This window comes from Poecile atricapillus, chromosome 3 (assembly GCF_030490865.1).
Source record: "Poecile atricapillus isolate bPoeAtr1 chromosome 3, bPoeAtr1.hap1, whole genome shotgun sequence".
NCBI lineage: Eukaryota > Metazoa > Chordata > Aves > Passeriformes > Paridae > Poecile > Poecile atricapillus.
In genome coordinates this window covers 5,231,715-5,256,798 of record NC_081251.1, presented here as the reverse complement: position 1 = coordinate 5,256,798, position 25,084 = coordinate 5,231,715, and the positions used below count along the sequence as shown (strand labels likewise).

General features: G+C 41.8%; 2 protein-coding genes across 6 annotated transcripts; one reads left to right on the top strand and one right to left on the bottom strand.

Annotated features, from left to right (window-relative positions):
* Positions 1-1,262: 1,262 nt before the first annotated feature.
* On the bottom strand, positions 1,263-19,613 carry MMUT (methylmalonyl-CoA mutase). Of its 3 annotated transcripts, none has more exons than XM_058834317.1 (13): positions 19,474-19,613; positions 16,886-17,265; positions 15,606-15,973; positions 14,691-14,848; positions 14,298-14,469; positions 12,657-12,905; positions 12,262-12,373; positions 10,864-10,979; positions 10,205-10,320; positions 4,916-5,047; positions 3,192-3,339; positions 2,914-3,081; positions 1,263-1,677 (listed from the first exon to the last, which is right to left on the bottom strand). In XM_058834317.1, the coding sequence occupies exons 2-13, from the start codon at positions 17,238-17,240 to the stop codon at positions 1,549-1,551; spliced, it is 2,223 nt and encodes a 740-aa protein (XP_058690300.1). In that variant the 5' UTR covers positions 17,241-17,265; positions 19,474-19,613; the 3' UTR covers positions 1,263-1,548. The 3 variants fall into 3 exon arrangements, with proteins under 3 accessions (XP_058690300.1, XP_058690301.1, XP_058690302.1); XM_058834318.1 differs by lacking the exon at positions 19,474-19,613 and adding an exon at positions 19,234-19,353; XM_058834319.1 differs by lacking the exon at positions 19,474-19,613 and adding an exon at positions 17,618-17,639.
* On the top strand, positions 19,514-24,618 carry CENPQ (centromere protein Q). Of its 3 annotated transcripts, none has more exons than XM_058834324.1 (9): positions 19,514-19,636; positions 20,629-20,784; positions 21,098-21,155; positions 21,290-21,404; positions 21,557-21,625; positions 22,154-22,283; positions 22,501-22,620; positions 22,901-22,978; positions 23,551-24,618. In XM_058834324.1, the coding sequence occupies exons 2-9, from the start codon at positions 20,632-20,634 to the stop codon at positions 23,677-23,679; spliced, it is 852 nt and encodes a 283-aa protein (XP_058690307.1). In that variant the 5' UTR covers positions 19,514-19,636; positions 20,629-20,631; the 3' UTR covers positions 23,680-24,618. The 3 variants fall into 3 exon arrangements, with proteins under 3 accessions (XP_058690307.1, XP_058690305.1, XP_058690304.1); XM_058834322.1 differs by lacking the exon at positions 19,514-19,636 and adding an exon at positions 19,712-19,894 and having other exon boundaries at positions 21,101-21,155; XM_058834321.1 differs by lacking the exon at positions 19,514-19,636 and adding an exon at positions 19,714-19,894.
* Positions 24,619-25,084: the final 466 nt, after the last annotated feature.

The window sequence follows — 25,084 nt, the reverse complement described above, 5'->3', positions numbered from 1 at the left end:
AGCTCCTGAGATCCCAAATTCCCCCCTGGCTAGGGCACAGACATGACTGCAACTGAGAACAGCTTGCTGATTCAGTATAACCATAACACCAGGTTTGTTTGGTTGTTTTCTTAAGTTTTGAGAAGGTAATTTATGTTCAAATTATAATTCCATGGTTATTTCCTACCCAGCCCTGGACTGTGCTGTCTTTTCAGAGATGGAAGCAGGATGCAAGCACTGAGTTCAGGAGTGAGTCTGGGCACCTCATGTTTGCAATCACCAGTGCAACCACCTCAATACAAAAAAAAATTAATTAAAAATTCCAACTGATCTGACCTCTCACATATTAGGAGTTTTCTCATCACTCTGAGGAGGTTTACAATGCAACACTCAACCTGAGCCAGCCACCTTTGGCTTCTTTCTTTCCACTGAAGATAAATGGAGCTCCCTATCCAGATGATGACATATAAAGTTAGATAATAAAACTAAAACTCTGATTTGTATTAAAATAAGTTGGAATTCAATGCCTTGCTTTGAAAAATCTTCTAGGCAGTCTCTGGCTATTGAGGCATAGGAATAACTTACAGAACTTCTATAGAAAATTTCTGTTAATGTTCAATTTTCCATCTGTAAAATTAATTGTGATTCACTTCAGAACAAAGATCAATTATTTGAGAGAGGTCATTATCCAGAAGTTATAGCATGAGGATAACACTGCAAAGACATGGATTCCACCCCATTACTTTGCCAGCAATACTGTGCTACTTAAACTTTGTCTTGGGTTCTTGTCTCATCCACATAGCTGAGACAGTTTTGCTGCTCATGAATGTAAAACACAAGTTGTTTGACGAATCATAGAGTGGTTTGGGTTGGAAGGGACTTGAAAGATCCCTTGTTCCAACCCCTGTCCACTATCCCAGGCTGCTCCAAGCACCATCTAACCTGGCCTTGAACACTTCCAGGGATGGGGCAGCCACAATGTAACTTTTTATAAAAACTATAGGTAGATAAAGCGTAAGTTTTGAATTTCATGGCTTAGTAAGATATAGGTGCTGTACATGGCAGTAGCCTGTGTAAGAGCAGCTGTGCACTGTGCTCTGTCCCCATCACTGCCCTTCCCTGGGAAGCCACCATTGCTCAAATCAAAGTGCTGCTGGATTCAATCCCATCTCTGCTGAATGAGTGATCCTGCATGAAGACTTCTAGGTCTACTAGAACTGCCAAAAAAGTTCAAAGCAAGTTCTCTGCATGCAAAAGAGATGAGGCAAAAAAGACCAACCAAAGAGCTGCAGCAGTTATTTTATTTATCAGTATATCTGGAAAAAAAAAAAACCCAAACACACTTATTTGAATTCTCTTCACTTCCTGAAGTCATAGCTCTAGAGATAAAATTATCTTGTGGGTATCTATATAAATAATCTTCAAATAGAACAAGCAGAGAGTTTAGAACTTTCTTAGAAAGCACAAAACATGAGGCCAGGGGGCAGTAGTGGGAGCAGAGGTTTGTGGCTGGCCATCCCTTGCTGACAATCAAGTGGTCAGTGTAAGGCTGATTGTGACATTTCAGAGTTACATGGATTGCTGTCTCTTCTCCAGGCACTTCTCAATATCATCCAATACTTGCACAGCTGCTTTTGGAATACGAGTGCCTGGACCGAACACATTGGCAACTCCAGCTTCATACAGGAAGTCATAATCCTGTTGGAAGAGAGATTTAAGATATACAGTTAATTGTGAAAAAGAAAATTGATAATTGATTTATAACTGGTACATGCTCTGTCCTCTATGCTGGGCCTGAGAAAGCAGTAAGTCCCAGAGTGGCAGCACAGCTTCCAGGAAATGGGAAAAGGGTGGAAGTTAGAAGGCAGAAAAAAATACTAAAAGGTATCCATAGGAAAGAGTTTATTTCTTTAGAATCAGACTAATGGCAATCGTTGGAAAGTATTCAAAAGTCAACTTTGTATGAGTCTCAATAACCTAACCTAAATTTGATCTAACTTCTTATTGAAGCAGATGACTGCCAGTGGTCTCTTGCAATCTAGAGTTAATCTAATTTTATGACTGTCCTGAAATTTCAAGAAGACTTGGGAAGCAGTTCTGTATTCTTTCTTCTGTATAGGATATATTACACCTTTACCAACCATAGGGTAGTAACATCCCATTGAGAGATACTGGACAGAACACAAATTATCTCCTAGAAAAATACTATGAGTTTTGTTTGTTCAGTTTAGAATTCTTCCCTTCCCAAATAACTACTTAACTGCCTAGAAAAGGGAGAGGTGTGGGAAAAGGGAGTAACAGGGAATTTATGTGCAAAATCTGTTTGGATCACTATAGACAGAGGATGGTTGTAAGGTAATGGAGATGGGCAGATTGTGCCTGAGTTAAGGAAAATTTAAAGATGAAACACAAGGGAATGATGACTGCAAGGGAATTCAACAAACTTCTTAACAGTTTAGGAGAAAGAAGAGCGAATGAGAGGCAACACGTGCCTGATGATGAGGAAGGTGAGGAGAGGCTGAAAAGCGAGTGAGATGTGCAGCCTATGGGTGATGGGACCTGCCAGGGGCCTTAGTCACTGGCTGTGGCTCTTCCCAACCATTGCCAGAAGTCAAAAAGTCCCTTATGACAGAAGCCAGCCTGTACCAATGATATGCAAGGACTGGTGATGTGAAACAACAGAGCATAAAGAACACCTTGCTGGAGCTCATCTTTTCACAACACAGCTGTATCTTCCATCCCACACACACTAAGTTAAACCAGGGCATGGTGTACAGAAAATCAGACTGGGGGGCCCCACCTTGCAGATCTGTGCTGGCCCTGGTGACTGTACAGAGGAATGTTACAGAATGCTCCAATGTTACAGAACAGAGGAAACAGCTCAAACAGAGATAAATCAGTCTCTTAGCTCGATGGAAATGATGCTGCCCATACCTGAGGGGGGATGACTCCTCCACACATGACCAGGATGTCGGGCCTGCCCAGGGCATTGAGCTCCTTGATGAGTTCAGGCACCAGGGTTTTGTGCCCGGCGGCGAGCGTGCTCACCCCGACACAGTGCACGTCTGCATCCACCGCCTGCTGCGCCACCTCCCGCGGGGTCTGTGTGCAAACAGGGCGTGGGACAGGGCACAGCCACAGCCTGAGGGCTGAGCACGCATTCCAGGGAGAAGGGATGCATTGGGAATGCTCTGGGTGCTGCTCAGTCCTACCTGGAAGAGGGGACCTATGTCCACGTCAAAGCCGATGTCTGCGAATCCGGTTGCGATGACTTTGGCTCCTCTGTCGTGGCCATCCTGACCCATCTTGGCAACGAGGATACGAGGCCTGCGGCCCTCACGGTCCATGAACTTGTTAACTCTTGTTGAAAACACACATTCTGTCAGAGTAAGTCACTGAGAATCGTTGGAAGTATTTCCACACATGAAAAAAGCACTTGCTGCAAGTGTAGCGTAATTGCATCAAATAAAAAGATCTTCCAAGTCATGGTTTGGCTGTGCAGTCTGCACTCTATGTTAATATTCATGTTATGTTATTAGTAACTTGCTTCTTGTATTTACCAGCCTCAAAAATAAAATATTCTTCATTTTAAAAAATCTTCCACTGCTCTTTCATTTTCTAACAGGTAAAGTACTGAATTCTCTGAGGGTTTAATGAGCTGAATTAGAACTCACTAAAACACATTTTTTTAGTTTTCAAGAATAATTATGACCTATTATTTCAAAAGTGCTCCACACAGATGGGTCCTGGACATCACATTGTGCATTATCACTCAATGATTGAAAAAAATCTGTCCATGGAAGGATTATTTTATCTCCTATTCTGTGCAGTTATTCCACTGCCCCTCTTATTTTGGATAGTGGCAGTTCATATTTCTGTTGTATTGATGCTGCTGTGTAATCACAGCCTCAGATTAACCTGTCAGACTTAACCTGTCATTTTACTGCTCATGATTCAAGTACCACCAGGATCTGTCTGTGGTTACAGGCTGGACTTGCTGATCTTTTAAGTCCTTTCCAACCTAAATGATTCTGTGGTTCTAGGTAAGAAAGGGAACTACATTTTGATTTTCAAGGGGTTAGTTCAGTTCCCTTTCACATAAAAGCATAATTTAAAATAGTTAAATTTAAATAGCTAGAATAAAATAACAGTGGTGACATTTCCTAGCACAACTACTTTCAAGTCAATCTGATCATCACCACTGCAAAGCCATCAGTAATTCCCTTTCAGGAGAGCCTGAATTCTTTAATGGGTAAACCCCAACACAGCAGGGACTGATGAGCATCGATTTGTGCTGCATCATCTCCCACAGCAGCAATTCAGGCTCTGTACCCTTGAGGGCAGCAGTAAAGGCAGAAGCTGAGAAAAGGCCCAAAGAGGCGACTGTTTTCACACATAACAACATTTCCGGATGCCTTCTCCATCGGGGTATGAGTAACACCCAAAGACTGGAGGCTGTATGTGGATATCCAGACAGATTTTAGCAACAGTTTAAGCAACAGTAAAAGTGAAATTGCAGGAACAATTTATGGGCAGATCAAGATGAGGTTTTGTAGCATGAATGGCTGGAAATGTTTTAGAGATGACTATTACATAGCCTTTAAAAAAAGCAACGCAATGTACAAGGATTTCAGGCAATGTTTCTCAGCTTCTTAATCTTGTGGCTGCATAGGCTATTTGAACAAAGCCTTCAAATTATAACTTCACCTTAGTTAATTTTGTTTGCAAGCAAATACAACTTCAATTAAGTTTTGACTTTGTCTTATTGTACTTAATGCTTACCATTCTACTCCCCTGCTTACGAGAGTGCTTTTGCAGGTCATTGTTTTCCCCAGGGATGTCACTCAGGCTTGGGAAATGGTTTTTTAGGGCACATGTACATCCTGGATTAAATGTGAGGCTATTACACATTTAGCTATCTGGAAAGAGTTCTCACCTCTTGATGGCATGAAGGATTTCATCACTCTCCCCAAACTCCTGGCGATAGGCCCCGCTCACCATGCGGTCGCTGGCTTTGTGCTCCCCAAACACCTTCTTCATGGCATCTGTTATCTCCCCCACGGTGCACCTGAGGCACAGACAGAAAACATTCGCATTATCAGCAGGCTGAAATGAAAACAGAACACAGACATCACTGGCACTGGCCCAACCATTTGCCTTACTGCTGGACAAATTTACTTACATTGATTTCCCTTTCAGTGCTGCAACTCTGAACATCTGACTCACCCCACTGCCACCCACAGATGGAACATGTAAAGGCATTTTTAAGAAAATACTTTATTGCCCATTTGAGAATTGATTTACAACTGGCAAGGCAATGGGGAATGGCAAAATGCTTCAGAAAACTAAATCTGATTTTCTCAATGGGGATTTTTTTTGGAGGGGGCTCAGACTGAAAGATCCTGCATTTGGATTCATGCTAAAATACAAAATATAAAATCAAGAGGGGACAGAAAAAGGAAGAACACACAGAAGATACCGAAACCTAACATTTTAACAGGAATTTATTTGCCTTTCCCTTGATGCCTTTATTTTAGTGTTTATTCTTCTCCTCTACTCCTGACACAGCTCCTTTACCCACTATGATGCAGAAGGATCTGGGAAATTTATTTACATGCAAGTTACAAGTTTTGTTTGCTACTGGACACACTGTACATGTTTGAAAAAATACTTCTGCTGTATTACAAGTTAGAGAAGCAAACTAGGCTGTGCTGTCTTCCTGTCCAAACATCTCTGTTCCAAAGCAATAAAAAAATTTGTGCTGAATACAGCTTGCTGCAAACTTTGTCAAAGGTGTAACTTTTCCCTAAAAAATCCTTTTTCTCTTTCTCTGATTCTGCTGCATTTCTTCTATATTTTTCTTTCTCTTCCTGGCTTTCTCACTCTCCTTTGGACTGAATTCTTTTGGGATCCTCCCTCGTGGGGAGCCCTGCTTATATCAGTTCTTTAGGTTTGAAGAAAACTGCCGAGCTCGTTAGAATCTTGTTTCTCGTGTTTATTAAAAGGTCATCACAAAACTTGGCAGGTCTCTCCAGACTAACTGCACAAACTTAAATCTTTGCAATCTGGTACATTTCTTTCTTTTGATGGTACAACAAGGCCTTGTGGCTCACTTTGTGTCAGATGTACAAAACGGCCCCGAATTATGCAGTGCTTTCATCTTTATACTTATTTTTACCCAATTAACAATAGACATGTATATTATTTTTTTTAATGACCCAATGACCCATCATCTGTGTGCTGCACTGCAGAATTTCCTAACCAATCACCTACTATTACCCAAAAACCTCTAGAAGAAGTACATGAAGAAGAAAGAAGGACAAGAGACAACACCCTAAATCCTCCATCTTGTCTCCTGTTCTCTAAACTTTTTCACCCAGTGACTTAAGAAAACTTTCAAATCTACACACTTTTAGCTTTTCTATCTAACTTTAACAGTTGTTTTCATGTATCACCATGAAAACATGCTCATGAATTTCATATTATATGAAATTCAGTGTTTTTCTGGATCTTAGAACTAAGTATCAGAAACAAGGGCACACACTCTGTATCTCAGACTCCAACATTAGGAATGAAAAAAAAATACTACTCTTCTAAACCACTTTAAAAGTGTGCTTACAAATACAGACACCAAAGTAGTATTAAGTATATAACTAATTAAGCTAGCACATTTCAAACCTCTGGGATTCATATTTTCTCGTGCCATTTATTCTCTAGAACTCCCTGAAAGGAGGGTAGAGCCAGATGGGGGTCAGTCTCTTCCCCCAGGTAACAAGGACAGGACAAAAGGAAATGGCCTTAGGTTGCACCAGGGGAGGTTTAGGTTGGATATTTGGAAAAATTTCTTCAATAAAACAGGTGAACAGGCTGCCCAGGGCAGTGGTGGAGCTCCCATCCCTGGAGGGATTTAAAAGCTGTGTAGATGTGGCACTTGAGGACCTGGGTTAGCAGTGGATTAACAGTGCTGGGGGAATGGTTGGACTTAATGATCTTAAAAGAATTTTCTAACCTAAATGATCCTATGATTTAACTACAAGCTACTCCGAGGCAAAATTAACTTAAACATTCTCTAAAGCTTTTATATAAAATGCTCAGGAATGACTGGATAAGATGCACCTTGCTGTCCACACACCTCTACAAGGAGATGGTCAAATGAGCTGTACTCACTTTTCCTTCTGCTGTTTGCAGTTTCAGCATCTACTGATTCCTACTATGTGCAATCTGCCACACATGCCCCCAAAGTAACAAGACATGGATTTCTCCTGCCTTTGCTGAATCATTTAGTAAATTTCAGAGAGAAGTTTTACTTCCTGTGACCCCTCAACTAATTTGCTCTTTCGCTGGCTCATACTCAGCAAATGTAGCTGTAAACATAAACTATGCAAAGGTAAAATGTCAGAAATCCATTCATGATCACACAGGCAAGATCTGTACAGCTCAGATGTCTGAAATGGCCTCTTATTTCTGCTATCACCTTTTACACTTGGCCAGCTTTGGCTAAAGACAGCATCACTCTGGAACACACATTTTACCTCATGTTATTGATGCTGTTTGGGCCATTTTTGTCATTTCCCCTTCCCTGGATTTCTGGAATTCTGTTTGACTCACTGTTAATCACTTGTGTCATCAGGTTTTGATTTCAGGACATCAAAATAATCTTATTAATATTATTGCTTTCTGTAATTACTAACAAAGAATGAAAAATAAACTGCAAAAGTGCATTAGGTAAGGTCACTTCCCCAAGTTTAAAAAGCAAGTCTGCAGCAGACTTGAAAATGCTGTCTATAAATACTGACTCCTTTTCAGAGTGCCAGACATCACAGATTGCAGCCCAAAATAAATATACCCCATGCACAAACACTGAGTGTTTACTCCTGGCAGTGTGGTGTGGCAAGAAACACATCTTTTCTCCTAGAGAAAACTAAGCTTAGATAAATCTTTCTCCTCCTCTTTTGCAGTAGTATCTGAGTATACTTCAGTATTAAATAAAGCCTACCATGGCTGTGGTGTGCTTTTCTGTTCTTATTGTGTAGAAGTGTGAACGAAATTTTCACGTTACAAATGAGAAATAAATGAGGCATAAACTGGTGGCTGGGATGAAGTTGTTTTTGCGTACTGTACAAAAATGAAACACGCTTCATTCTTCTATAGACACTGCTTCTGAAATCCCTGTGTTTTGAAAATTGTATCCTAAATCTCTGCAACCCTTTAAATCTAAATTTAAGTAAAAACAGGAGTTTTGCTTTTGAACTACTCAAAAATACTTTCTTGTTGTTTACCAAGATTTTTTATTATTTTTTTTTTTAATCTCTGCCACATATGCATCCACAATGGAATAGCTGTATCTGGAGCCAGGAATACAGCCTCTTTTCTTAACAGAGTCATTTTTTATCAGTCTGTATTTGTGTGTGACTCTCTCCCAGTGGCTCACAGCCAGCTGCAGAGCCTAAATACCAATTTGGAGAAAGTCAATGACCATAATGTGCCTGTTAGAGCTGGGACCCTGTGTCTGCTGAGCCTGAGCTGCTGCTGCTCCTCTCTGTGTTTCCCCAGTAAACAGAGGCAGCAGTGTAAAATCAGCAGAGGAAGTACCACAAGGACACAGACTGGACAGAAAAAGAAACAGCACAAGCAGCTGCACTGCATTTCTGCCTTCCCTTTCCACCACTGAATTGCAAGTCTAGAGAGGGACACAAAAAGAGTACAGCAGGTGAGGGATGAGAGAAAGAATTTGGCATAACCCATCCCACTGTCCTGTAAGGGGGTTTCTCAGGAGACACAAGGCACAGAAGGGAGGTACCACTCTCATTCCCTGTAACTTTACATCTGCCTTATTTCTTGGGCTAGAATAACAACATTTACTTTTCTACTCATGTTTGTCAGCACTGAAATCTCTGTACTAGTCCACAGAATCTCTTCCACAGTTCAGCACTGACAATTCTGTGCTACTCATTTTATTCCAAGTGACTTAAATTACATCATGCTCAAAATCCATCATTTTCCATTTAGCAGGAAAGAGGCATCTGTCCCTCTCATGCTGGTGAAACTGGCCCACTTGTTTACTGCCTGTGAAGGGTGAATGTGCTAATTTTGAAACCTTTTCCCATGTTACCCCCAAAAGGAAGGCTTACAGAGGTATGTGCTCCCAGAGCTTACAGTCCTCCTTCAAACACTCAGATGCCACGACAGCTTCTTTCTGTGCTCACATCCCATATACAGTTTTGGGGCAAAATTAAGTCTTGTGTTTGGAACTTACAAAAGTGCATCTTCAGTCTATTTATTAATGCTTTTACAGTTAACAAAAATGAGGTCACCAAAGAGAGAAACTAGGACTTAACTGGTCAATTGTGGTACAGAAGATATGAATCCCTTGTAAATCCAACACTGCCCTCCTGTGACCTTCCCAGTTCAAATACAAATGTAGACATACTACTGGAGATTCCTGACAGGCGGTGGTTCAATGTATTTAAAATACAGTTATTAAGTATTCTAGGAGTGGGAATGAAGGAATTTGAGACATGACAGTTAAAACAGGGCAGCACCCCAATGAGGAGTGAATTTGCTCATATTTGGGCCATTTAGTTAACTAAGAAACCAACAGACAGGATCTATCCTAGAGACTGATGCTGACCTTGAAACAGGAAAGAAAACAGCCTCAAAAGCACCTTGGGTGAAAAAAAGGAGCTGTTCCACTAGACTCTAAGGATTCCTCACACTGCTCAGTAACATTTCTTACAACTTTGCCTGACTAAGCAAAAAGATTTCTCCTTCAGCCAAAAAATATTTTCACACCAATTTGTGGTGCAAAGAAAGATGAAGCAACAGAGCATGATGAAACTGTGAATATCCATTTTCACATCTCAGACACTTCTTAAACTCCTTCACCCATGAAACAACTGAGTGACAAAGGAACCCAGTTATGTCCTAGAACTGGTATGAATATGAGCTGTAAACAGCAGAATGTGTATGAGCAGCCTCCTATCATATCAGACTCTTTATATCTGTAGTGTTCCATGTGAGAAATCAAAGCATTGCCTTAAGAAGCTGTAAAATGTAATAAGAGTGTATCCTACAATGTGAAACTGCAGCCATTATTTATTCCCACCTCTAAAGAAAAGCCCCAAAACTCCAATCTTGCTGACATCACACCCAAGGAAAGTTAAAGGGTGAAAATGAACCATCAATTTTTAAACAAGAATTGGCTGTTCAACTCGACCCCTGGTACCTGGCACGTGCTGCTTCCACTGCCAGAGCAAGTAAGTTGCCTTCCCCAGTGGCAGCACATTGTGTGAGAGCAGCCAGGGACTGCTGGGCTGCTGCTTGGTCTCTGCTGGCCTTCACCTAAAGTGCAGGAGAGAGACATTCAGTTCAAAGAAACCACAAAGTGAAACGCGAAGTTGAGTGTGGAAGACTGTCTAATTTCAAATATTAATTCTGGATATGGAACTATCAATATCCACTTCCTATCTCAATGAGATTGGAAGTCAAAAGGCAACATCTCAGACCTTAAAATGTGTACAAGTCCATAACATAACCCTAAACCAATTTTATCTACATTTTAATTGATTATGAAAGTGGAAGTTGACTTCTGGTTCTGTAACCCTCAGTAGCAAGCACCTGACAAAAAGCACTCAACAGTGAGTGATTAAGCAATATTACAGGCTTTTAGAGCAAAACATTGCATAGACGGTTTCTATCTTAGTTTCAGAACATGTAAAGCTCTCAGTTTTCAAAGGTTGGACATATAGATATATATTCCAGTTTCTCCACTACTGACCAGAGTGCACTCTCACAAATGGGAAAGCCAAACTTCTGGCAAGCTGCCTTTACTCAATCTGTGTCTGCAATTACAGTAAGATTCATATTTAAGAAGGTTGTTCTCACCTTGTTGATTTTCTCAATCTGCTTGGCACGGACCACAGAGTTATCAATGGCCAGAACTTCCACGGTCTCCTCCTTCTCTAGCTGGTGCTTGTTCACTCCAACAATTACTTCAGACCCTATTTTTAGTGGAAATACCAGAAACTCAGAACACATTTGCAAACTACTCTGAAAAGACACAATGTTAACAGGATAAGAAGATTTTGAGCATAATTATGCATTTCTTTACTTATATAACCATACACATTTAAAATATGTAAAATCTGCTCTTATAGAACAGATTCAAGTTAGTATTTTCCAGATTTTATGATGAGAGATTAAATGCATGAACATTCAACTCAGTGAATACTGCAGCAGAAAAAAGACAAGAAATAGAACAGTATTTATCTTGCAAACTGATTTAGTAATGAGTCCCTAAAATACATTGGCTATTTTTCTCTTTTTAAGCTTACATAAATGTATCTGACAGAACTAAGCAGAAGTGCTGGTCTCCTGCTCCGCACTTACTTTTCTGATTTAACAGATAAATATGAAAGTGAAGTTCCTACCTAAAACTACTCTATGTGCATTAAAATTAATTTTTCATGCTGTAAAATTGTATTTTAGGTTTCAATCAGTATGGACTTATCCGCTATTTTTATTTGCAGTTCCTGATAACATTAATATGCTCCTTGAAGCAACATGAAATAATTTACTTTACGAGAGAAAACACTTTACTGATTATTTTTTATTGGTCTTAATTAAAACCTGCTTCAAATTTATCCTCCATACAAAGAAGTCCTTATAACTTCTTTCATGTTTGAGTTATCCCTAGTTTCTGTTCCTAGATTACTACTGGAATGCAGATTACAAAAAGTGAAATAGAGTTTTAAGCACTCATGTATAAATATCTCCACAAATACTTACTCTGTACATATACATCTGTATAGCAAACAAGGAGCTGTATCATCCTCTGCTATGATCTGACCATTCAGAGGAAAAGGGCAGCTCTCCAGAAAACCCAGGAATTTGGCCAGCCACGGTGAGTATCGCCATCTGGTGGCATTTCTGCTTTTAAACTCAGGAATCACAGCTTAAAGCTCTTATCAGAAATCAAGAGATTCACTACTGAAGTAGTGAAAGTTGAATCCAAACACTCCTTTAAAATGGTGTTTCTACTGCTTTGTCTAATCTAATCTTGAACATATCAAGCAAGACTTTTCACACTGGTGCTGTATTTTGTACACACTGTCTCTTTCCAGAGCTTTCACTAATATAAAACCATCACCATTTTTTCTATCACTCACAATCTGCTACTCCTAAACTGAGAAATAAAAAAACACAATGAACATGTGTATAAAAAACCTTTCTACCGAAGTTTTCTATTGGAAATTTTTTCCTCTTTCATCCCCCTGCTCCTACCGGAGTCAATCCTGGCTTGTCTCCGGGCTGCACACTCTTCAATACGAAGTTTGGGGATCCCCTCAGCAACAGCTTTGGCCATTCCACCCATTTCTTCTATTTCCTCAATAAGCTGAGAAATGAAAAGGATTGAGATAATGAGTAGTAGCAAGGTTTAAAAATTGAGCTTTGTACCTGTGCTATCAGCCACATTTTAAATTTTCATTAAACCTTTTTTATACGGTTCTGCGCTCTAAACTATTTTGTAAAGCTTATTTACGAAGACATCACTGAAGCAGAAGTGTAAACTAATTCCTAGATTAAAAGTTACCAATTTATCAAACAGCTCCATAGAAGACATTTTTCAAAACTCTTACCCCATGAATTTTCCCAGAGAAGGTTTTGCAATAACTGACCTTTAAGGCAGCTTCATAGACATCGTTGGTGAGGCACTCCATGAGGTAAGATCCCCCCCAGGGATCTGCCACTTTGGGAATCCCCGATTCCTCCTGGATTATGATCTGTGTGTTCCGGGCAATGCGAGCACTCTTCACTGTGGGCAGTCCCAAAGCTTCATCAAAGGAATTGGTGTGCAAAGACTGCGTCCCTCCAAACACTGCAGCCATGGCTTCGATGGTGGTGCGGATGACGTTGTTGAAGGGATCCTGGAAGGAAAAGGGGAGTTCTGAAGCTCAGTGGTTCTGCCACGGGGCTGAGGCAGGTTAGTCATTATTGCAAAGAAACACATGCAAAATTCCCCACTGAAAGACTGTAATCAGAAAAAAAGCTGAAAGAAACCTAAATGAAATGGATTTATCACTTGTCGATATCTTAAGAAAAGAGATTAATCCATAAAGAAAGCCAAAATGATCACTGTGCAAGTAAACTGCTCACAGTAACAAACCAAAGCCTAATTTATATTTGGTGGTATTTCAAAGAATTTAGTGAATCCAAATCATAGAGGATGGAACAGTAGACCTGATGTCTTCCATCCTCCAAATCCAGAATTCTTGGGGCAGTGAGTGAACAGTACATGTGGCAGACAAATTACTAGTCAAGATGTGTTTTGGAACTAAATGTGCTTAAATATTTTCATTAATGATAGCATCACATAAGGTAATTATAGAAAACTGTGATTTGGATAAGCAAGAATGTAAAACATGATTTATGAGTAGATACCTATCTAAAGACATCTTAAGTATGTTTGCTCTCTGAAGCTTAAAAGGAGAAAATACTTCACACTGAGAAGCTATATTAAGATAAACCACAATGTTTAGAAAAAAAGAAAGAGCTTGATCGAGCCAGAAATATAGTTACACTGCACACTGGAAGACAATTGAATATAGTTTTGGTAATAATAACATTTTTTCACTCCCACAATACTTTTAGTTGGAGGACCCACAGAGGCCGCTGTTCAGAAAATTCCACTGTTTTAGTTTTACTGTATTGTTGTAATGTAAGTAAACATTACATTTATTTAAAAAATAAAAAACAAACCAAAAAAAACAAGGCAGAGAAGTCAACAATGCTTACAATCACAACCTAAAAATAACTCCCATTGCATGACTTTGAGCAACAGGCCTTGGGATCAGAGCTGGAACCCAGCTCTGACCTCACTCGGGAAACTGTATGCACTCCAATGATTTATCTCCTTGCTGTAATGTAAATCAGCAGAAAGAGCAGAGTGCACACAGTTTCAAAGGAACAGATGAGCTGTAACCATTACTTCTCTCTTCAGCACTGAGCATCAGGGATGTGAATGACTCCCTTGATTGCTCAAATGAATTCTCAAGCCAGTGATCCTGAGAAAACAGTGCTTCTACTACTTGCTGACTGCACTGCATTTTGGAAGGATAACTCACAGGACAAATCCAGGTGAGAGCTTCATCCTCTGAGTCCTGAACAGACATAAAGGTGTATCCAATGCCAGAGTGTACATTTGTCAAACTGAGAGCACAGCTGCTGCACCTTTGTGAGTAACACCAGCAGCCCCTTTTAAGACACGTACCACAAGAACACCTTTAAGTAAGGAGGTTGATGAGAGTCCAATTTCTAACCTGCTCAGTGAGTGACCAGCCCGAAGTCTGACAATGAGCTCTCAGCAGAAGAGATTTGGAATCCTTGGGCTTAAACATTTTCTCAATCAAGTGAGCCCACAGCTTCCTCCCAGCTCTGAGCTTTGCTATTTCCATATAGAAGTTCATGCCAATTCCCCAGAAGAAAGAGAGCCTGTAATAGGAGAACATGAACAGAACAGAACATTGAATCATTCTAACAACTCTGGATCAGTAATGGAGAGACCCTACAGCAATGTCTCTGATTAATATATTTTCACAGTTGATGGGAATGTTCCTATTTGCTTGTATGTGTAAAAATATTGAATTTGGTATTAAACTCTATAGAAGTTTTACCAAAAGTGAGTTTTATATTTGCAAATTTCTTGAACTCACCTAGGTGCAAATTCATCAATAGTGAGGCCAGCTTTAAGCCCAGTTCTGCAGTATTCCAAGCCATCTGCTATGGTATAAGCTAATTCCAGGATGGTGTCTGCTCCTGCCTCTTGCATGTGGTACCCACTGATGGAAATGGAATTAAATTTTGGCATATGCTGAAAAAAAGGCCAAAACCAACAAGATACAAAAGGGTATAACAGCAGAGGGAAGCATCAAATATTTGTTCTATCAACATTCACACAGAATAACAGAATGGTTTGAGTTGAAAGGGAGTTAAAGGTCATCTAGTTTCAACAACTTCTGCCAGGGGCATGGACACCTTCCACTATCTCAGGTTGCTCCAAGCCCCATCCAACCTGGCCTTGGACACTTCCAGGGATCCAGGGGCAACCACAGCTTCTCTGGGAACCTCTGCCAGGGCCTCAACACCTGCACAGGGAAGAATTTTTTCTAATATCCAATCTAAATGCTTTTAGTTTAAAAATGTTCCTCCTTGTCCTGTCACTATCTGTGTAAAAAGTTGTCACTATTGGTGTAAAAGGCTGCTCTCAATCTATTTTATAAACCCCTCTTAGGAACTGAAAGGCTGCAGTGAGGTTCCCCTGGAGCGTTCTCCAGGCTGAACACCCACAGCCTCTCTCAGCCTGTCTCCAGGGCAGAGGTGCTCCAGCCCATTCTCTGAATTCCCTGTTGACTGCAAATACAACCCATCTCTACAAAGATGTGTTTGCAGATCTGGTCTGACTCAAACTTCAAATTTATATTTTAAGTGATATTGGATCTTAACTTCTCCTACTGGCCCTTTCCACAACCACAATGCTCTTCTCTATGGCGTCTTCCCATCTTTTCTTTGTTCTCCAAAGTGCCTCCTAAACAGTTAACCTAATAATGAAAGTTATAAACAATGAATACCTTTGAGGTGTACTGGAAGATGTCAGCAATGATCCGCATGGATGGTTCTGGGGGGAAAATGTAGGTATTTCTGACCATGAACTCCTTCAGGATGTCATTTTGGATTGTCCCTGTCAGCTTGGCCTGAGGCACTCCCTGCTCTTCCCCAGTCACAATGAATGTAGCCAGCACAGGAATGACTGCCCCGTTCATTGTCATGGAAACTGACATTTTCTCCAAAGGAATTCCATCAAAAAGGATTTTGGTGTCTTCCACTGTGTCGATGGCAACTCCAGCCATTCCAACATCTCCTCGAACTCGTGGATTGTCTGAATCATAACCACGGTGAGTGGCTAAATCAAAAGCAACTGATAATCCCTGTTGGCCAGCTACATGAAAAAGAAAGGAAAAAAAACCCAAAAAACCCCAAAGAAAGATAGTTAGAAGTGTTGAACAGACTTGCATTAGGATGGGATCTAAATTTATTTACTTTATTTTACATGATTCAGGTTTGGATGGCAAACTAAATTTTGATTTAAACATTGTTCCCTCCCCAAACCTGTCCAAGGTCTAGTAGTCTTAATCTTTAAATGAAAAAGTTTTTAACTGGGAAAAAAAAAGCCAAAAAGGTAGTCCTTACTTCAAAAATTACTGAATAACAGCTCACCCACAAATTATAAATATGCCTAGACAGGCAGTGTAAGAGCTTATACACATAACTCAGCTTGGCTTAGCTGGGAACAGAAGTGTCATAAACTCTGTCATGTTACCTTCTCTTTATCACAAACTAAACACACACTGTTCCCTGGCTCTCCTGACACACGTTGTTACTTGTAAATCTGCAGGGAGAGAAAATTATTCACATGAAGCAGGGAACAGGATGGCCAGAGTTCTTGTTGCTGCAACCTGAAAGCAGAACCCAAAACTCTGCTATGCCCAGGCATTCCCTCCTCTGACCAGTGACTGGGCTGTGTTACCACCTAACCCAGGTTACCACTTCTGCTTCAACTCCACGATCTCAGCTGCTTGAATCCTGGGATGGATCCAAATTATGTCTATATGTTAAGGTACAACAACTACAACCAGTATTTAACACATTCATTCTTCACAGCAAAACGAAACAAAGGCACTTCCAGAAATTAACTTCCAATTTCCCAGTAATAAAGACAGTGCCACTGGGAAGGCCTTATCAGAAATCCAAACTCACAGTGTAGAATAATCCCATTTGCCATGTAACTGACTGAATTCATGTCCCCCTTTGCTTCACAAGGCAGTGTGGTTTCCCAGACCAGCTGCCCCACCTTTGATGTTGTCCTTGTAGAACTTGTTGCTCTCCTCCACTGTACTGAAGCCAGCATACTGGCGGATGGTCCACGGCCTGTACGTGTACATGGTGGGGTAAGGCCCTCGAGTGAAAGGCTTCACCCCTGGCAGCTCCTCAGGGAAGTCCTCTGTGTCCCTTTTGGAATATAAAGGCTTGATGTCGATCCCCTCTGGGGTGTGCCAAATTAAATCCTTTGGGTTCTTGCCTTTCAGCTGCTTCTGAGCCAGGGCAGCCCACTCGGGGTGCAGCGGCTGCCTGTGCAGGGAGCGCCAGGCCAGGAGTGCGCAGCGGCACGGCTGCAGCCGCAGGACGGCATCCCCGGCCCTCAGCATGGCTCTCCTCACAGTGTGGGGCAAGCTGGACAAAATAAAAACACATATTTTGCATTATCATATGCACCTAGCATAGGAGATGTGAGGATGTAGAGGTCAAGCAGTTTGCTAAAGCCAAAACAATCCCTCAGAAGAAAAATGAAACATCTTAATCACACACTGATTTGACAGACAGCCCTTCCTCTTGCCTTTCAACCGGGAACAGAGTTCAGGAAAAATCTACATTTTCCTCTAACCAAAGAAAAAGTTCCCTCAACTTATCTACATCCACATCTGAGATGTGTAAATTATTTCAGTCCCTCAGCATCACAGTCATTTATCAGTCACTGAAAAGCCAGCGTGAGGCATGAAGATGGCATGGCCAGCTACCCTCTCACCTTCACATCTCTCTCATCTAGGAATTCCTTAATGTCAAACAGCGATGCTTTTCCAGGGATGGGGCAGCTACAGCTTCTGTGGGCAACCTGTACCAGGGCCTCATCACCCTCACAGGGAAGAATTTCTTCCCAATATCCAACATCAAGGAGGTGCTCTGCAGGAAGTGAGCTGTCAGAAAATTGCTGATATAATCATACACTTTGGAAAAGATGGCTTGGGCTGGATGGAAACTAGAGATAGGCTGAAAAAGAAAGGAGAAGAAAAAATATGGTATGTGAGAACACAGGGACAATACAAAGCTGCAATACAAGCTTGTCTCACCATGCATGAGACTGATAGGGGCAAGAATGTGAATAATTCCCTGTGAGGGTGGTGAGGCCCTGGCACAGGTTGCCCAGAGAAGCTGTGGCTGCCAAATCCCTGGAAGGCCAAGGCCAGGTTGGATGAAGCTTGGAGCAACCTGGGATAGTGGAAAATGTCCCTGTCCATGGCAGGGGTTGGAATGAGATGATCCTTCAGGTCCTTTCCAACACAAACCAGTCTGTGACTTCAGTAACTCCTAAAAGCTGTAAGCTCCTTTGCTTCTGCTCTCCATACCCTATCCTTGTACTTCTTTACAAAAACAAAACTTTTACAGCTTGGCTCCAAGGGTCAGTCACCTCCTCACTGCCTCATCTCTTTCACAACTCCCAAGAAATACACACTTTCCTGACACCTTTATAAGAAATTCTGCATAAAACTGAAAAGCACCTGTATCACTGCAGCAACACCTCCAAACATGCTTTAATAATATATATGGTAAGTGTGGTATGCCTATAACCTGAGGAACACAGAGGAGCTCCTGAGGAGAACTCATGCCCTGTGGGGATTGATGCTGCTGCCAGAATTGAAGGCAACCTGTGCCCACACCCCTGTATGGGTCACAGGATGGGTCAGGCTGGAAGGGACCACAGTGGCTCATGTGATCCAACCTCCCTGCTCCAGCAGGGCCATCCCAGAGCACAGGGCATGGGCAAATCTCCAGGCAGTTCTGGAATATCTCCAGTGAGGAGACTCCACACTCTCTCTGGTCTCTGTTCAGTGCTTGGTCACTGCACTGGGAAGAAGTTCTGCCTCCTGTTCAGGTGGAACTTGCTGGGATCAATCCCTGCCCGTTCCTCTGGTGCCATTGCTGGATCCCCATGGAGCAGAGCCTGGGCCCTGCTCTGAGCCCTCCCTGCTCACAGGGACACCCAGGGATGAGGGCCCCTCTCAGCTGGGGCTCCCCTCGAGGCTGAACAGCCCCAGCCCCCTCAGCCTTTCCTGGGCAGGGAGATGCTCCAGTCCCTCCATCATCTTTGTCACTGGGCACTGGACCCATTCCAGGAGCTCCAGGTCTCTCTTGTCCTGAGGAGTCCAGAACTGGACCCAGCACTCCAGATGTGCCTCCAGGGCTGAGCAGAGGGGCAAGATCACCTTCCTGCTGGCACTGCTCTTCCTAACTCGCCAGGATTATTCCTGTCCCGGTGCTGAACGCTGCATTTACCCTTGTTCAGTTTCAGACAATTCTTCTCTGCCCATCTCCCAGCACACCCCGAGGGAACCCCAGAGCCGCCCTGCCAGCCCGTCTCCGCACCTCTCCCTCCTCAGCACCCACAGGTGACAGGAACGCTCCGCTCTCCGTCCCGGGGCAGCGCCCGCCGCCACAGCCCGCCCTCAACACGCCCCTCGGGCGGCCAATGGGGAAGCGGGTCCGGGCCAGGAGCTGGGATAAGGGATAAGGACAAGGACAGCGGCAGGGTTCGGGCCTCCGAACATGGACAGGGACACGGAAAGGGATCGGGATCAGGACAGAGATGGGATCTCCCCCCCTTACCTGCCACCAGCCCCTCCGTCAGAGCGCGGCCCCTGCGCACGCGCGGTGGGCGGGAGAGGCGCTGCGCATGCGCCGCGGGGAGCGCGGGTTTATTTAGTAACGTCCCGGCGGGCTGAGGCGGGACCGGAGGCAGCGCTGAGTAGGCGGAGGCAGCGCCGGGAAGGTGAGGCTTGAGGCGAGATGAACCGGGAGGAGAGGAAGGGTTGTGTGGAGATGTTATCCGCGATGTTATCCGGCAGCACCGGGGGAGTGGGCATTTGGGGATGTGAAGGAGTCTGGGTGGGAAGGACTACAACTCCCAGCATGCGCTGCGATTGGGTTAAGTACTTAGGCGGTGAGATGAGCGATGCATGCCGGGAGTTGTAGTGTTGTAGTCCATGCCGTATTTGCGGTTCGCTGTGAAAGCTGTCCCGCAACATCGGTAGTTATGGGGACGGGATTGGCAGGATTTGTTTACTTGGTTTAGGGCTTATTTAGCTGGTGTGGAGCTTATTTGCCTGGCATATGGTTTATTTACCTGTTTTAGGCCTCACTAACCCGGCCGGGGTTTATTTGGTGTCAATTTCGAAGGTTGCCTGGTGAAAAGTGACAGGACCTGGGTGAGGGAAAATGTGGCCTGAGGGAGTGAGGGAAAAGCTGAATAAATCTGGGTCGTGGTGCATTTGAGAAGGGTGGTGGGGTTTGTGGTTACCCCCTTCTGTGTGACCGCTTTTCCCTCTGTCTCTGTAGTAATTAAGGAAAGAAACTGTAAGTTTAAACTGCATCAGGGACTACCGTGCTTAGATGCTAAGGTAAAATATTCTGGTAGTTGGATGATTGCGCTGAAAATTAGAAAGATAAATCATAGAATCACAGAATGGTTTGGGTTGGAAGAGACCTTAAGGATCATCTATTTCAAGCCCCCTTCCATGGGCAGAGACATCTTCAAAATGGGGATGCTTTTTTAGTGGTCCTAAATTTAGGTAAATTTACAGGCTTTGGGTTCTTGGTTAGCAAATATTCAGACATTTCATCTCCTTTAGCCTCATTTGGGGCTTATTGGGTTGCGCACAATTTCTATAATTTTGCTTTTTAAAGTATGGTTTGCACTGTATGGGTTATAATTGCTGGATTTTAATTTTGTCTTTGTTTGCTCCTGTTCCCATTGGCTTATAGATAATGAAGCCCCGCCACACATCTTCCAATAAAATGGGGAAACCAACTAGTGGGAGATCAGCAAAAAATACTTTTAAATCGCAAAATCAACAAGGGCCTTCCAGCAAAAAAAAGGGAGCAGATGAACAAGGAAGAAAACAAGGTCAAAAAAGACAGGTATTCGTTTTTTTGGATCAAACAAAGTAGAGAAGTAACTGGGTGAGGGTGGAGGGGAAAGAGGTATTTTTTTCCCATTTTCTTAAATTGCAGTTTATAGAGAATAATTCATTAGTTAAGAACAGTCCCCTTGAGGAAATGCCCAGTATGAAGAGCTCTTTTGAGAAGTCTTCAATAAAGCTGCTTTTTTTTTATGGTCATGTCAAAGACTTTTGTCAGACACTGGCATAGTGAGTTCATGGGAGCAGATGAATGATTGCAGTGCAGATGATGTCTCAAAATTGCCACATAGGCTGTAAATTTTTCCCTTCAGCAGGTCCCTCAGAAAGTCAAAAGGGAAGTTAAGGAATTCAAGGACTATTCCCCTGCAGGTACGGTCCTATTCTTTCCTGTTAAATCTGAACTGTTTTACACCTTTGACTCCAGTCTGACTGAATTGAGTCACAAAGCTGTCTGTCTGGATTTGACAAGTCATATATTTCCCTTTTTTCCTTTGTGATAACAGGAGAAAATGGTTCTTCAAAAAAGGTGAAGCTGTCCAGTGCTACATTAAGATCTTGGCAGCCTCTCTCAGAGAACAGTAGGCTGTTCCTGGAAAATATAGTGGATTCAGTAGTACTGTAAGTGCCAAATATTCTGGTGGTTCTTCTTTGTTTTCACAAGGAATAAAGTAAAAATCGTATTACTTGAGCTGAAAGTCAGTGTGGTTTTTGATGTGTTCTCTGTGCTTGCAGGCTTTGTGATGGAAATTCTGCCTTTATTTTCTTTCCAGATCTGTTTTGTCCCAGCAGAGGAAGAAAAACGATGATGTTCAGAAGCACCTCAATGTACTGAAAAAAAGGTATGAAATTATAAATTTAAAAAAAAAGAGGGAGAGAAGAGAATCCTTCTACCCAGTTGTTTTGTACGATACTTTGAGGGTGAGCTAAAACTTTCTCTTTCTGACTTAAAGCTATGTATCATGTTTCATAAAGGCATTTCCAGGTTTTACTAAAATGATCATCAGTTGGAAGCAGTTAAAAATTCTCTCTTGGAACTTAATTTGAAAAGCAGAAGGGTCAGAACTGGGAAAATATTAATTAATGTCAGTTTAGAGTCAGGGAATGTAGAAGCCAATGGAATATAAACCACAGGAGGTCAGTGCAATAGAAAACATGAGACTATTGGGATTTCTTGTTCCTTGTTCCTTCCTACTCCACATGATTTTGGAAAACAATTCAAGGCAGTTTTTCTTTCTCTCTGCAACCTTTTACTTCACTGGCAGCAATTAAATTTAAAACAAAAGTGAGATTAGGTTTTCCCCAGAATTTTCTTTTTGCTTTGCAAAGAACTCCAAACAAACCATGCTTTCCATTTTCTGTAATTAAAGGGTGCTGAGAAGTTTCAAGTCTTTAAAGGTGCCTCCAGGGGAGCTGGGCAACCTGAAGAGTATCCTGAGCCTTCAAATGGCAGAGAAGCAAATGCTTGAGACAAATGAGGAGTCTCTGGTACAACTGCAGGTATGAAAAGCAGGGAAGGGTGGGAATTACCTTTACCACACTGCTGGCCGTTCCTGTGCTGTTATGGAGGAGTCTCCAGTGTTCATCATTGCCACCCACCTTTGCTACAAAGCTCTGTCTATTGGATGTTTTTTTCAGTGATTCAGTGTGGTCTGTGGGAAAGACTCACCATCTCTAAAGTAAATTTTCTTCTGGTTTAGTGTCTGTTTCGTTTTAGGAAGAAATAACTGAAGCAGAACGATCAGCAGAGCGCACTGAGGAAAATATACAGCAGCTGAAGTATAAAATCCAGGTGCTCAAGAACCAGCTGGAGGAAGATGAAAAAAATGCCAGGAAGGTATTTCTTATAAATACTTGTGTACTCCTATAACCTAGACTTCCAGAGCTTTCTCAAAAAAACTGTTTCTCAGGCAGTGTTGCTTAAGGAAGGGCTCATTTGCCTTTGGAAATGGATCTTCTTAACTTCTTAACCAAGATCTTCTTGGATCTTTCCAACTAAAGCTGCAGAATTAAGAAGTTTGGTTTCAGAAGTTGGATAATGATGGGTTATTTTCCTACTTGTGTGCCTGATACTTGGGGGTTTGGATTGTTTTTTCATTCTCTTCTTCTTTTTCTAGATATTCCAGGAAAATGACAGTGGAGCACTCCACCTCCCAGAACTCCCCAAGCACAGTTTGCAGGCACCCATTTTGCAGGTGAATGTGGAATATATATTTGTCTTTTCAGAGACATTTTGGTTATGAGGAGGAAGGCAAAAGATAGTGCTTTTATCCCTTAACCTCTGCCAGAGGGAGCAATTCTGAAAATTCAGAACATTTGAATAGGTTTTCATTTTCCTTTTTTAATGTTTTTTTCTTTTCATTGAGAACTATATGCTTCTGTTTTAAAACCAGGACAAAATCCTAAAAAACTCCTCATCCCTGGAAGTGTTCAAGGCCAGGTTGGATGGGGCTCTGAGCAACCTGGGATAGTGTAACCTTGTGGGAGGTGTCACTGCCCATAGGGGTTTGTAACAAGCTGGTCTTTAAGGTCTCTTCCAACCCAAACCATTCTGTGTTCTTATTTAAAACATCACAAAACAAGCCCTATGGCCCTAGGGAACTTGTAATTTCTGAAATATATCTGTAATTGCTGGAGGAAGGACTCATTCTGTGGCATTGGATCTCTTTTGTTTTAGCTGTAGCTGGGCTGCATGAAAGTGAAATTCCTGTTGGACTCAACGAAAGCTGTTTTTTTATTTGTTGTCTATCATTCTTTCCTTCTTTAGGAGGAAATTTTGAAGGTAAAGAATCAGAAGGGCCTTTTAAATGATATGAATGCTATTCAGCAGTCAGCTGACTTGAAGAACTTGTTAACCCTCATTGAGAAGACCTATGAGAAGGTGGATTTGCTTTGAGAAGCCAAATGTGTGGAGTGTCCATGCTGAGTTTCTGAGAATCTGCTTTCTTCCTGATGGCCTTCCTCTTGTGACTGCTGAATTTCTGTTAAAACATTTTCTGTTAACATTGGTATATAAATCTGTGGACACATTTTGGGACTCAAGTGATTTCAGTCATCTGTCAAGTTTTATTGGGGTTTTTTTGACCTGTGCTGACTTCTAATGGTGACATGTCTATCCTGTCTTAGGACAAGGGAAACAAATGTATCCTGGGTTATGTGGGTGTTTTCACAGAATAAGGGAGCTATTCCATTGTATTTGCACTTCTATATTTGTAAATCACTTAAGGCATTGTTTTTAACCAAAGTAGTTTTTATCTGGGAGTTTAAACCCAAAACAGGTAGCAAAAATAAGCTTGTCTAATACTCAGTTGTAAACTCCCTGTTCAACTTTCTTACTATTTTTAAAATAAACTCTCAGTTGAAGGAAATGGAATAATTTTTTATCAAATGTACAAAATTGTTTTTACATTTTCATTACTTAATATAAAAATCAACATCAAACAACATAAAGTACTTTCTCAGGTTAAATTACCTGCTGGAAGATAGCAGTGCTCTTTACACTGACTTGCTTCATAAACTCTTGTTCTTCTTGTTTACAAGCTGCTGCTATTCTTTGAGACAAAAGCTAATTATCTTCTATGAGGGCTTGAAAGCTTCTCTGGAGTTAGAATCATGGAATATCTCAAGTTGGAACAAACAAACCTGTAAGGATCTCAGAGTCAGCTCAGGATTACCTAAACCATGTAGGATCAGGAAAACCAGACTAAGTACTTGCTTTATACTGAATCACAGGATAAGGAATATAGTTATTTAGAAATACTTCTCATATTTATGATTACTTGGCAAGGGGAGCATTTACTGATATAACCATTTCCCCCAAATCATTTAATCCAGAGTATGGGTTAAAGGTTTTCCTACATGCCAGGAAAAGGTTAAGTAAAGGTACACTCCTTTGCTTTTGTTAAGGGTGATTTACTGTGTGGGTTTGAACTTTCTGAACCACATAGATACCTTTTCCTTTTTAATTTTTTTTTTTATTAGGGAAAGTAAGTGTGGAGAAAGGCAATGAGTAGGAGTCAGATTCAGCTCCCACACAAGGAAGTTGAAATAGTAACTGAATGAGCTGCATTACAGCTCTGGGTAGTTGCAGAGGCAAGCCGTAATTGCTTTAATTTAATTTTTTTTCCCTGACCACTGGGTGATTTATAATAGGCTTGCTGTGGATGTTGTTACTTTGGGGTTTTCATGCACATATAAACAGGGCAATGTGAACCAGGGAACATAAATCCAGACATTTAGGAGGTTGTCTTAGCTCGACTTGAGGGCGGATACTCTTGGTCAAATTTGCAGAATGATCAGAT

Coding starts and splice junctions, on each gene's coding strand:
- CENPQ (XM_058834321.1), top strand. CDS start 19,820: ATGCATGCCGGGAGTTGTAGTGTTGTAGTCCATGCCGTATTTGCGGTT. Junction 21,405..21,556: donor ATAGTGGATTCAGTAGTACT/GTAAGTGCCAAA, acceptor TTTTCTTTCCAG/ATCTGTTTTGTCCCAGCAGA. Junction 22,979..23,550: donor TGCAGGCACCCATTTTGCAG/GTGAATGTGGAA, acceptor TTCCTTCTTTAG/GAGGAAATTTTGAAGGTAAA.
- MMUT (XM_058834317.1), bottom strand. CDS start 17,240: ATGCTGAGGGCCGGGGATGCCGTCCTGCGGCTGCAGCCGTGCCGCTGC. Junction 12,906..14,297: donor GCTGGTCACTCACTGAGCAG/GTTAGAAATTGG, acceptor TTTTCCTTCCAG/GATCCCTTCAACAACGTCAT. Junction 10,321..10,863: donor AGATTGAGAAAATCAACAAG/GTGAGAACAACC, acceptor CCTGCACTTTAG/GTGAAGGCCAGCAGAGACCA.